Here is an 11,538-nt window from a genome sequence, read left to right as displayed (position 1 = left end):
ACAGAGCTTATCTGGAGAAGAATGATATAAAAGACAAATTTTAAATCAATGGTTTCATACCAAGGGCCTCAGAGTTAGTATTTTACATCTGCACTTAAACAGATAAATAGATTTGTCAGGTTACAGCAAAGAAGTGTCTTAAAAATCAGGTAATTTCTTTTGCTGTGAGGAACAAAGTCAGGATCCAACTTGTGACACCCATGTCATACAATGTTCTTCTAAAATTAGATTCCAATTGGATTATTGAATATAATCCAAGAGAAAAAATGTGTAAAAACAAGTTCAAATTTTACTTGAGAGGAATAAGAAAAGCATAAAATACACGTGCACACATACATGCACATACACATGCACACATTAGAACATTATATATACACATATACATACATATGTCTCTATATATGTATATATCTATATATACATACACACTTTATGCAACTAGCATAAGATTTCCTAATGTAAGCATCAGGGAGGTCCTTCTTGTTTAGGTCTCTGCTAGACTGGTATCTCTATACTGCACTATATGAAATCAAGTTTCAGATATTCCCATAACACCCTTCATGTAAAAAAACCCAAAAAAGATTTAGATATATCAGATACTGTGTGTATGGACAGGTACAGTTCAGTAGAATATTCCAATGCTGTGAGAAGAAAAATGTATCGTGTACGACCAGAATGAGTAAAAACTTTGTGTTAATAACTTTTTTCTTTCTTTCATGATACCTTTAATCTACTTGCTTTACTTAATGTTACTTCCACACATTAATTGGCTAATTAGTAATCTCATCAAGGCAAATTCTTTATTTTTTGTGGGTTTTGCTGAGAGGAAAATATCTCACTCACTTGAAAGCCTCATCTCCTCCTCCTTACCACTGCCTCCCAGTTCAGAACAAAGTGAATCAAACCAAAACACCCCCTACCCCAAACAAGGAGACAAACAGGAAAATTATGTTGTAATAGTGTTTTAACTAGGTTTGCTGGGGGGGGAGCGTGGGAGGAGGAATGAATGTTGGTTTTGAATAGAAGCTTAGTGTTCGGAAGAATTGTTTGCACTAAATAGTATCTTTCAAAGAGGGACCAGAATAGGTTGAGTCCCCAAATAAATTATTACTATTCCTTTTCAGACTAAAAATAAAACATTTTAAATATATTGATTATACCTTCATTGGAACATAAGTATTCTATCTAGCCTATAGTTTCCTAGAATCTCTATTTGGGCTTAATTTATCATCATTTCAAAACAAAACAATGAAATGTGTAACTTTGCACATTAGGATGTTTATAAAGACCACATAAAATAAAATAATAAAAAAAAATAATTCACAGACTCTTAGCCATATATTTCAACTTTTTTTCACAATTTGAAACTGGTGAGAGTTAAAAATAGCATCAGTTTCATGTTAGGATTTTTTTTTTATTCTTTCTTTATAAAATCAGATGCATTTCTTTATGCCTTTTTTTTTTTTTCCTTAAGAATTTAGACATTTTGGGGGCATGCCATGAGTGAAAAGGTAATTGGGTAAAAATGAAAGAACTATGCTCAATGAAAATTTCGAGTGTATCATGCCAATGACTTTAAGCCTAACTCAACACTGATCTCAGGCTACAGTGTGGCTTAGAAATTTTTGTTATGATAGAGAACTAGCATTACTCTGAACAGGCTTTCAGTCATATCCATTCTTCTGACTTGAAATGCTTTTCTTCACCTGTATTTCTGACATAGAATAAAGATTCAGAATTACATTTCAAGTCTGTGAATTTTTGTAGCATTTTGACTCTTTCACTCGTCCACTTCCATCTATTTAGGATTTTTTTTCTGTTGCTGAGTGACAAAAAGTTGAAAAGTTATGGCTACTTGTATTTCTATTTTAATAAGCATACCTATATAATTGACATTTTCATACATTAAAAAAATATTTATGCTTTCTTTTATATTTTAGTCAAGTACTTTCTTAAAGAAAACAATAGCACCACTTTGGCATTGTTGGCCAAATCAGTAACAGGTAAAGCAAATATGCATACACTTTTCTGAACTTGTCTTATCACACACTTGTTAAAATGGAGGGCCAAGAATACACGGTGCTTGGCCTACAGTCTTCATTAGTCAATTTTAACCATTAATAATAAGTCAACAATCAGCTCATGGGGCAGCTGAACACAGGTACTTATAGTATGTGGAATTTTGTTCTGTAAAAATCCTACCCTTTAATCTTAAAAAAGTAAAATAAAATTGATGCTGTAATCTGTCTTGGGCAAAAGGTGCCTGCTTTGATGTATCTACAAGGGCTGGATGCAATATCCCATTATTTGATTTTCTTTTATCTCTTGACAGATTGGTATGAATATGCCTCATATAAGTCTTTCATACAATTGTAAGCGTAGGTTTGTAAGCATGTTTTGAGCAGAATACAGAATTTATTCATTTTCCATTAAAACTTTTAATGATTATGGTTACGATGGAGGTGACTATCAAATTCTGCTCCCTTGGTGAAAAAGATATATTAACTTCAATGGGTTTAGATCTGTAATTATTTTTGAACTAACTGAAAATAATGAGAATTACTTCACATTTTTACTGCTGCACTTCAGTGACATTCTGTGTGGTAACTGGATTTTTATGTCTGTTCCAGAATGCAGAAGTCTGTGATTTCTGTCATGTGATTTACATGATATGGAAGGTTGGGACTGGAATTTTCCTTACCACTTAAGTGATTTATGAGAATCAACGAAATCCCGTGGGAGCCCAGTTCCTAAATATCTGGAGTGCTTTTGAAAATCCAGCTGAATCTTTCAATTTCTCTAATTAGAAGTTTTTCTAGTCAGACTACTTTGTACTTTTGGAAGGGAGATGTTTTGGCTCATGCTTCAGCTTCTTTAAGTAGCGGATTTACTGATATTATTGAGCTAATGCAGCCCTTTATCTTTCACACTGACTGGCATATCATGTGCTCCCTGCCATATGACTGGAGGTTTCCTATACAACTGCATATTTCCCATCTATGCATTTCTCAACTCTGTGGTGTTGAAGCTACTCTCCATTTTGTGGTACCATGTATTCTCTAGTAAAGCTAAGTGTTGCCTTTAAACCTTGTAACTATTCATTATTTATTGTAATGTCTTTCAAGGATTGTTCTAAATTGTTTAGACAGTTGTCAGGTTCTCGTGTTAGATATTGCTGTCTGAGTGACATTTTCTAATTATGATGTCTCAACAAGAGAAATATGGTGGCAGAAATGTGAGTGCATACATTCCAATATAAGTCCAAAATCTGAATTTACAGGGATTAAATAGCCTGATGATGTATGGCTATTTAGTTATATTCACACTGCATCTGTAAAATGTTGTCTACAAAGAAACTTGCCACCATTGAGATCTGTAAATTACTATTTGCTGTTACACCTTTCTTCCCTCTTCCCGTTAGAACTTCAGAGGAGATGGGCCAAAAAGAATCATGGGGCATGAAATGGAAATATGTATTATGTATGTGACATCCAAATAATGGCATATTCTAGAATGTGTTTCAGAATTCTTAACAGCCACTGAAGTAAAAATATTTCCCTCTCCATCTTCTCCGCTAAAAGAAAGTCAGTAAGAGCTGTGACAGATATCAGAATTGGTACCTCTGTTTATTGAATTGGTGGTAAACAATTTCATTTCCCCATCTGTTTCTCTGTACTTTCTTCCATTTCAACATAACTATCTCAGTCAGTGACAGCTGTGATATATTCTTTTTATTCATTTAGTGTTCTGCTTTTACATTGCAATGGCAGCCTATTGTGGATATAAACATGTATCTCACAGAAAACGAATGGTATAAAGAATTGCACAGGAGTCATAGAATCATAAAATACATTGCACTTTCCTTGGAAAAAAAATCTAACTTTCTACAGGAACCAAAAAGGAACTATAATTATTTGTTGGACTTTTAAGACTTAGTTTTCCTGCCTGTTTTACGAGAAACTACTTGAGTATCTGTAAAATATTCAGCCTTCAGGGATTCTTCTCTTGTGTTTCAGTAAGTCACCTGCTCCCATGGATGTAGTAGAAAGAAAGGCAGATTTGAGCCTTTAAAAAGAGATACTTCCTTTACAGCTCTGATCCAACATCTCCGTAATTGCTCCCTTTTCTCTGCCATCTTTGGGGCTGACCAAGGGATACTTTATCTCTTGTTTGAGCTTGCCATGTGCAGGGATATTTTTGGGGGAAAAAAAATTGAGTAGAACCATGTTGCAGTTTTAGACAGGGTAGAACAGTGAATTCTCTCCTGCCTTCTCTTCCACTCTCTCACCGATAAATTTATTGCTCACCTTGGAACGCTTGGCTACTTATCACTCCTTACTGTGTGGCTGATCCAGCACTGAGTTGACTTACGAAATGGAGCATAGGACACAGTGATATTCAAGGTAGAATCAGTGCAGTACCTATCAAGGTTACATGGCAGAGAAATATGTCTCCCACAAAAGTGCATGAAGGGTGATTGTAGCAGTTTGAAGGACATTCTGGTTCATCTCTTCTTGAGGACTCTTTCTACACTGTAATTTGGTGATTAGATTAGCTTTTGTGATTTACAGGATGTTGCAGCAACCTAATTAACAGTCAATTTAGTCACATCTGATTGTGGGGAGAATTAAAATGACAGAGAACTTGAGTAACCCTCTGTTACGTTTGAATAAAATGCCTATATTTCAGAAAGATTTAGGTCCTGATGGACTAAAGTCATTTGAGGGTTGTTTCTCAAACTGTCTTCTCTGGGCCTAGGAATCTACGAATTTGTGTTCCACATAACTGCAAATGAAAACACCACCATTCAAACATATAACAGAAGAAAGGTATCTGACTTTTCTTTTGGAGATGGGAAAGTTATTTCAGTGGTGGAATCTGAAGCCATTTTAGTTCATTTAAACTGAATATTGTTTAAACTGTTTTGTTATTTACTCTTTGGCTTGATCTTTCGATATTTGCTTTTGCTTATTACCATTTTGGCCAGACCCTTTCATGTAACAAACTATAAAATAGCACCGTTGTACTATAAAACAGAGATTTTTACATACTGTTTGATATATGTGTATTATTGATATGCTAAATTTTACATACTGCATTATATGGAGGAAGAAAGAAGTTACCTATACTGTTGCAAAATAATTACCTGGAAGAATCATTAATGGTTTGAGAGCCTATGTATGCTTTAACTGCTTTTAGAAATCTTTTGTCTCACAAATTGCAATAACTCGCATCTTTGCAAGAGAAGGAAAAATAAAACTGTCTTAAAACAAATGCATCTATAACCCATATTCTGTCAAAAAGCCACAGATGGAATTAATGGATGTTTAAAACTGTATATGTTACCTTACTGCTGCTGTTACTGGGAATGTCAAACTGTGCAAATATGAAGGGGTAGACAAACAATGTTATCAGACACTGTAAAACAAACAGCCTGTTGCTTGTATAGAAGTGCAAATAAAATAAAAACACCACTTAGACAAGGCTGATGAATGACTCCAGCAGCCTGTGTTCATAGGTTAATTTAGTGCAATTGGATCCATCAAAGGCCCATAAATTTGTAGGCTTTTGAGGGGCACAGGACTTTAAGAGATTTTGTGTGCAGGACATTTAAAACAGATTAACAAACAGTAATATATCAACCACAGAATTTTTTAGCTCTGGGCTTCTTAAAATGTTCTGTTCTCTAAAGACTTAGTATTGGAATGTTTAGTTGCATTGTTCACTGGGAGAATGCCCATTGGTTGAGATTGCATCAAGCTTATTAACCATAGGTTTTTTTAAGTCTTCCAATGTTTAACAAATAATTTATTTACAACAAAGTATCCTGCAGATGGCACATCCATTCTTCGTTCTTGTGGACGGCATGTTCTTACATTCTGTAGTTTCTGTTTCCTGTGTTCCCTCTACTTGTATTCTTCAAATGCACTTCCTGAAGGTGTAGAGAAAAAAAATTATTCCAGGTAGGTTTTAATGTGCTATGAAACTTTTATTAGTGGGAAAAATAGTAACAATGAATGAAGAAAACACGTATTCCTTCACTCATCTACACTGGTTTTTTCCATGCGGCAACAACAGTTATCCTGAATGCTGGTATTTCTAGAGCCTTTTTGCCAGTTCACAGACAACATAACTATACAAAACTTCTGTACACTAAATTCCTTGTTCTCCTAGACATAAACATTTTGATTGCTGTCATTGTTGATCTTGGCAGAAGAAACATCTACATACTGGAATGTGGATGGGCTTAAGCATACAGTGGGTACCAAAGATTTTCTTTCCTTCAGAACAAGGACATTTGCAAGCAGGATGTGTAGGGGCCAGGGAACTTTAGAATTGTAACTGCAGGATTTATGGAGCGCCCTGGGCTTTGGTACCCCGTGGTCAGAGGTTTGAAAAATTGCTGAGTAGGACTCTGTTACCTACATTTTGCGTAAATCACATACTAGATGTGTAAGGTTTTTGTTGGATAAGGCCGTTAGGAGTCTAAAAGGTGTGGGTTCACTGCAGGAGCTGCAGCCAAATAATTTGTATTTTCAAAAAGAGATCAGGTGATGTGCCAGGCAAATCAAAAGGGTTTTGAAATGAATAATGCACTGTTCCATGCATAGGTAAGTTTTCATCAGCAGTGCTGGATGTGGCATGTATCTTTGAGTTTGATTCCATATTTGCCATGCTGGTAAATATTACATGTTCCCAAATCTTTGCACATTTTGTACCAGACTAGAGGCAGAATTGTTAAGTGACAATCTTCATCAGAAGCTAAATTCTTAGTTAACTAAAATAATTTCTGTTGTCCTTAGAAAAGCCAGAAATAAAAACATGTCCCTGAGAAAGATGAGGTATGTGTACGCAGCTTTACCACTGCATTATTATCTGCTACTTAATCATGAGAAAAAAAAAAAAGGAAATGTGATCTCTAAAATGTATAAAGTAATGAAAGTTTTGTCTGATTTCCAACGGGCAGAAAGAAAATAGAAGCTGATTTGGTGCATTACACTGGGTTTTTAAATGATTGTCTACATAAAATACTGTTCTGTATCTAAATTTTTCATTTTCCTCCGGTATCTATCAGACATAAATCAGAAACTGGCAAAGGATCACAAAACTTGAGCTTGCATAGAGCTTATTAGCTTTCACTGGTTTGATTGAGTTCTGTTGGATATAAGTTGAATTATTCTTTTCAGAATATAAAAAACCCTCAACAAACAGTACTAGTAATTGTTAACTATATCACCAACAAGTAAGAACAGTGAGCCAAACTAAGATTTATCATCATTGACAAGACAAATTTGTTAATAGCAAAGTATTCCTAATGAAAAATTGTCTTTGTTAGGAACCTGCCATTCTAGATGCTCTTACTCTAAATGCAATACTAAACAAAGATGAGATTGACCATCTAGTCACTACTCCTGTGTTCAGTAAAGTACTGGCATGTCTTAATCAAGTTTTGCTAATATTGCTATAGAACAGATTCTTTAACATGGATCAAATACAGAAACAAAAATGTCAACAGAATTCTGCTTATCCATTCATTGAAATAGCTTTTGCTGTTTCACTCCTGTTTCTCTTCCAACTTTTTGAAAGCTTCCTTTTTTGTCTTTAGTTTTCCTTAAGTTGTATGTTAGTTTTCACCTTGAAGTACATATTCTGAATTAAACCTCCAGTTTCCACTGATTTTCACTATAATCATCATTGGTGCACTTCGCAAAAGTCTACCACTGTTAAGGATCCTGCCTTGTGTTACAAACACTTATATTAGTAATAATGAACTAAAAAACCAGGAATTCCTTGACTCATCTGCACTGCTTTTTCCTCATGGCAAGAAAACAAAATATCCTCCTCAATGCTGTTTCTAGGTTCTTCTCTTTGACAAGAGTTTACTGGCATATAGGAAAAATGATATGCTATATTTTATTTGAAAAAAGTCATATATATTTAAATGCTGCACACTCATGACCTATAAAATGGACAGTGAGAGCCTTATTATGAAACAACAGCCATTTTGCATTACAGTGGCTTAAACTGAAAATTAGCTACATGTTTCCCAAACAAAAATATAAATTCCCTCCACTACTGTTGTGGTCTGACTTTAAAATGGATTTATTATTCAAAGACAGCAAATAGTAAGTTGTAGCAGGGTTTCAGTTATAGCTTTTAATACTGACATTTAGCTTTGAGACTGGGGGAGGATGGTAGGTTATTTTCAAACACTTCCTCCTCTGGAATCAGTATTTTGATGAATAAAACTACAAAGAGGTGGCACTGATGGTGGCAGTAGTAACATGCATGCCAGAAAATGCTTTGACTCTGTTAACAGGTGTTTTCAAGTAAGCAGTGTTGAGACCATTGGAAAATAAATCAAGAAATGTGAATGCTTGAGCCAGGTTCTCAGACCTGCATTTGCACCGGTCTAGAAAAGCTTGCCTCATTTCTCAAGCCTTTGAAAAAATGGCAATTAGAAATTGAATTGTTATCTCTGATGCTTATTTCATTATCAGATACTCTTAGCTGATACTCAGACCCGTACAAAGACATAATCATTGTAAGATGACATGTAAAATGTCGACTTTGCATTAGTTAGTTAATGAACAGAGAAGCAAAGACCTTAACCTATCACCTTAAGGATGGTTCTTTGAGGACAACCCAGTCTTAAAGTAAGGATAACTACTACCTCAGGGAAAGTAAAGGTCATTAACAGAGATGGAGGGGTATTGGGAAGCATGTACCAGCATTCTTAATCCTGTTAGGATGGACGTTCAAACATATTGGCATTAAAAGATCTTTTGCTTTATTGGTAATAAGTGGAAAACCTAATGTTTATAGTAACAGGCATGACATCTTAGCTGTGAATTCTTTGGGGTTTCTTTGAAAGCTTTTTAGTTCTGTGGGCAGTGTGATCAGTAACATAATTACAAGGCTGTAAAATAAGCAATGGAAAGAAATAATTTTCTGAAGTGAAAAGGCCAAGTTCTTCTATCTGTTACACCTAAAGATTCTGTCATTGGCTTGCTAATGTGGCATGGCTGTAATAGAAATTAGGATTAGTGCCACTGTGCACATTTTGTCCTGTAATTGTATCTGTGAGTTTGATACTGAGCCAATTACAAAATAATCTGGGAATCATAGAAAGACTAATGAGAAATAATGCAACTCTTTTTCCTATTTCTTAGTGGCATTTTATTAAACTAAAAATATTAACATGTTTTCCCTCTCTCTCTTAGTCCCACGTACTATTTATTTAGATTTTGAAGAGTAGATGAAATATGAAAAGGATTTTTGAGAAAATCCACTTACTTTATTCTGTTAATCATCTGTTGATATATATTTATGTGTATTTTCCACATATTAGGCTTAAAGAAGAATGAGGACTAAAAATCAGAGGAAGAGAAAAAATATACCAAGATCCAACCCTAACTATTCTGTGATTTTATGTACACCTGTCAGATTCTTTTGCTTGGAGTGCAAGTGAATGGCATGTGCTATGGGTTTTTTGCTTTCCCTCTTGTTTATTTACTGGACTTTAAACTCAGCGTTACCAGTGTTCACATTCAGGTAATAATTTTCAAGATGCCTTGTAGCCTAAAATTGGTAAGCACTTTTGTGCCACTGGTTCTGTGAAACTGCTTCATTCAGAAAGGTCACAGTCTTCCCTCACAAACGCAATTGCTGTGGAAATAGCTCAATGAATTCCTTTGCTTGAACAGAGAGCAATTGTTTTTCCAAGTTCTATTCACTAGTTTTTCAAATTGCTGCTAAAACTTCATTCACTAAGGGTAAATAGACTAAATATTTATTAGCATTTCTCAGAAGAGAAAAAAAAATGAATGAAAGAAAAGCTAGATGGAACTCTGTACACTGAGGACAGAAGTTTAATTCCTCTTCTTTCTCCAGTTTTGCAGTTTAAAACGTTTCTAACTGCAGTTGAGGTAGAATTTTATAATGGGTTTTGTATTACACGGTTGATTAGTTTCTGGTTTTTATCAGTTCTGGCAAGATGAATACCTAAGTATCTCTCATATTTCAGTAAGAATTTTACTGAAAGCTTTCACCAGAGTCTTCAAATAACAAGCAAGTAAACAAAACAGGCTTTGGATGAGCATTATTGAGGAATGATCAGTAAATGAGTGAACAGCAGATCCTGCAGGTTGGTTGGATTTTTTCTCTTTTTCTTTTTTTTTTTTTTTTGTGACCCTGTTAATACCTCTAAGTATATAATAACCATGTGTTTATTTTTTATTTTTAATATACTTTCATATGTATTTGTGAATACAGGTCTTGGAACAGGGCAAATAATGGTCCTATAGAGAAAGAAACACTCAGAGGTTTAGCTACAAACAAAACTCTACATGTACAGTCTCTGTAATGGGCCTTATAACAGCAAATAGGCATTTTGTGGGTTCCCAGCCCACATCAATCATTCATTGTCTGGCCCTCATCATTCAGATTTGTGCATGTAGTGTAGCAATATTTATTTGTAATACAATGACTAAAGATCAGCATTAATGTAACCTATAAAAGAAAGAACAATTCTGCTCCATTGAGGTAAGTTATTCTACCAAATAGTGCACAGGACAAATTATCCACTCAAGGAATTGGGAAAGTAGAACACTTACAAAAACACTTAAACCAAAACCCAAATCCTTGATTTGTTGATTAAAATGGTTAAGAGAAGATGCCAAATAAAAACAACATTAGAAGTATGAAGGGTGTAAGCATCTGATTGTGCATGAAATCTGAGAGTAACTGTACATATTATGTATTCCACTTAATCCTGCCTTAAATCTTGTACCTAAATAAGAAAACATTAAAGAGGTCATATAGATTCACTTTAGATGTATAAGATATATATCTCATACATAGCATAATATTAAGAGGTAATATTCTAAAGCAGAAAAAAATTGCTCAACTGAAAAATAACTTTAGTATAATTATTTTTTAATCAAAATCAGTGACACACTATGAATTAGCTAAATGTGTCCATACTGTGGGACCCTATCCAAAGAAGAAAGTATGAACATAGCATTGTCTGGTTTAATGGAGGCATGTACAGCTGACTGCAAAAAGAAAAAAGGGATGAAAAAATAATTATATTTCATGTCGTTATTTTCAACATGTACTGGAGCTTTTCCAGATAGAGCTATGCTTAATGAATTCAGTTTCCCTTCTCATCCCTTCTCTGTATTTTCCTTCTATTTATTATAAAAATGAATAATAGTTTCTCCTACCCTTTCTATATTTTTGTTTCCTCAAACTAATTCCCTCCACGCACAGATATTGATGAAAATTTCAGTTTATTTTTCCCATCAGATTTTTGATATTTTATTGCCAAATTTCCATCAAGAAGCATTTGTGATTTTTCTGCTTCTGTTCACCTCTCTCCTCCTTTTCACATACATCTTCTTTGAAGGTGTTGGGATTTTTAAATTCTATTACTTTTTATTTTTTGTCCCCTTTTCTCAAAATCCTGTCTTTTCTGTGTGATACACCATGGTTCATATTTCTTATCTTCTCAGGCTCTTTCATCTAGTTCTCTTC

The 11,538-nt window shown here is 34.4% G+C and overlaps 1 protein-coding gene across 1 annotated transcript in view; it reads right to left on the bottom strand.

Moving 5' to 3' along the window:
• Positions 1-2,197: 2,197 nt before the first annotated feature.
• Positions 2,198-11,538, bottom strand: part of IGF1 (insulin like growth factor 1) — a 50,263-nt gene continuing 40,922 nt past the window's right edge. The window contains exon 4 of the mRNA XM_061371893.1: positions 2,198-5,932. Coding sequence (XP_061227877.1) covers positions 5,873-5,932 — 60 coding nt within the window. The 3' untranslated portion in view covers positions 2,198-5,872. The remainder of the gene's footprint in view (positions 5,933-11,538) is intronic.

The sequence above is a fragment of the Neopsephotus bourkii genome, unplaced genomic scaffold, assembly GCF_033783945.1.
Source record: "Neopsephotus bourkii isolate Nb327-2 ecotype Australia unplaced genomic scaffold, CSIRO-AGI_Nbou_v1 NB_1589, whole genome shotgun sequence".
Taxonomy (NCBI): domain Eukaryota; kingdom Metazoa; phylum Chordata; class Aves; order Psittaciformes; family Psittacidae; genus Neopsephotus; species Neopsephotus bourkii.
This window is presented reverse-complemented; position numbering and strand designations above follow the sequence as displayed.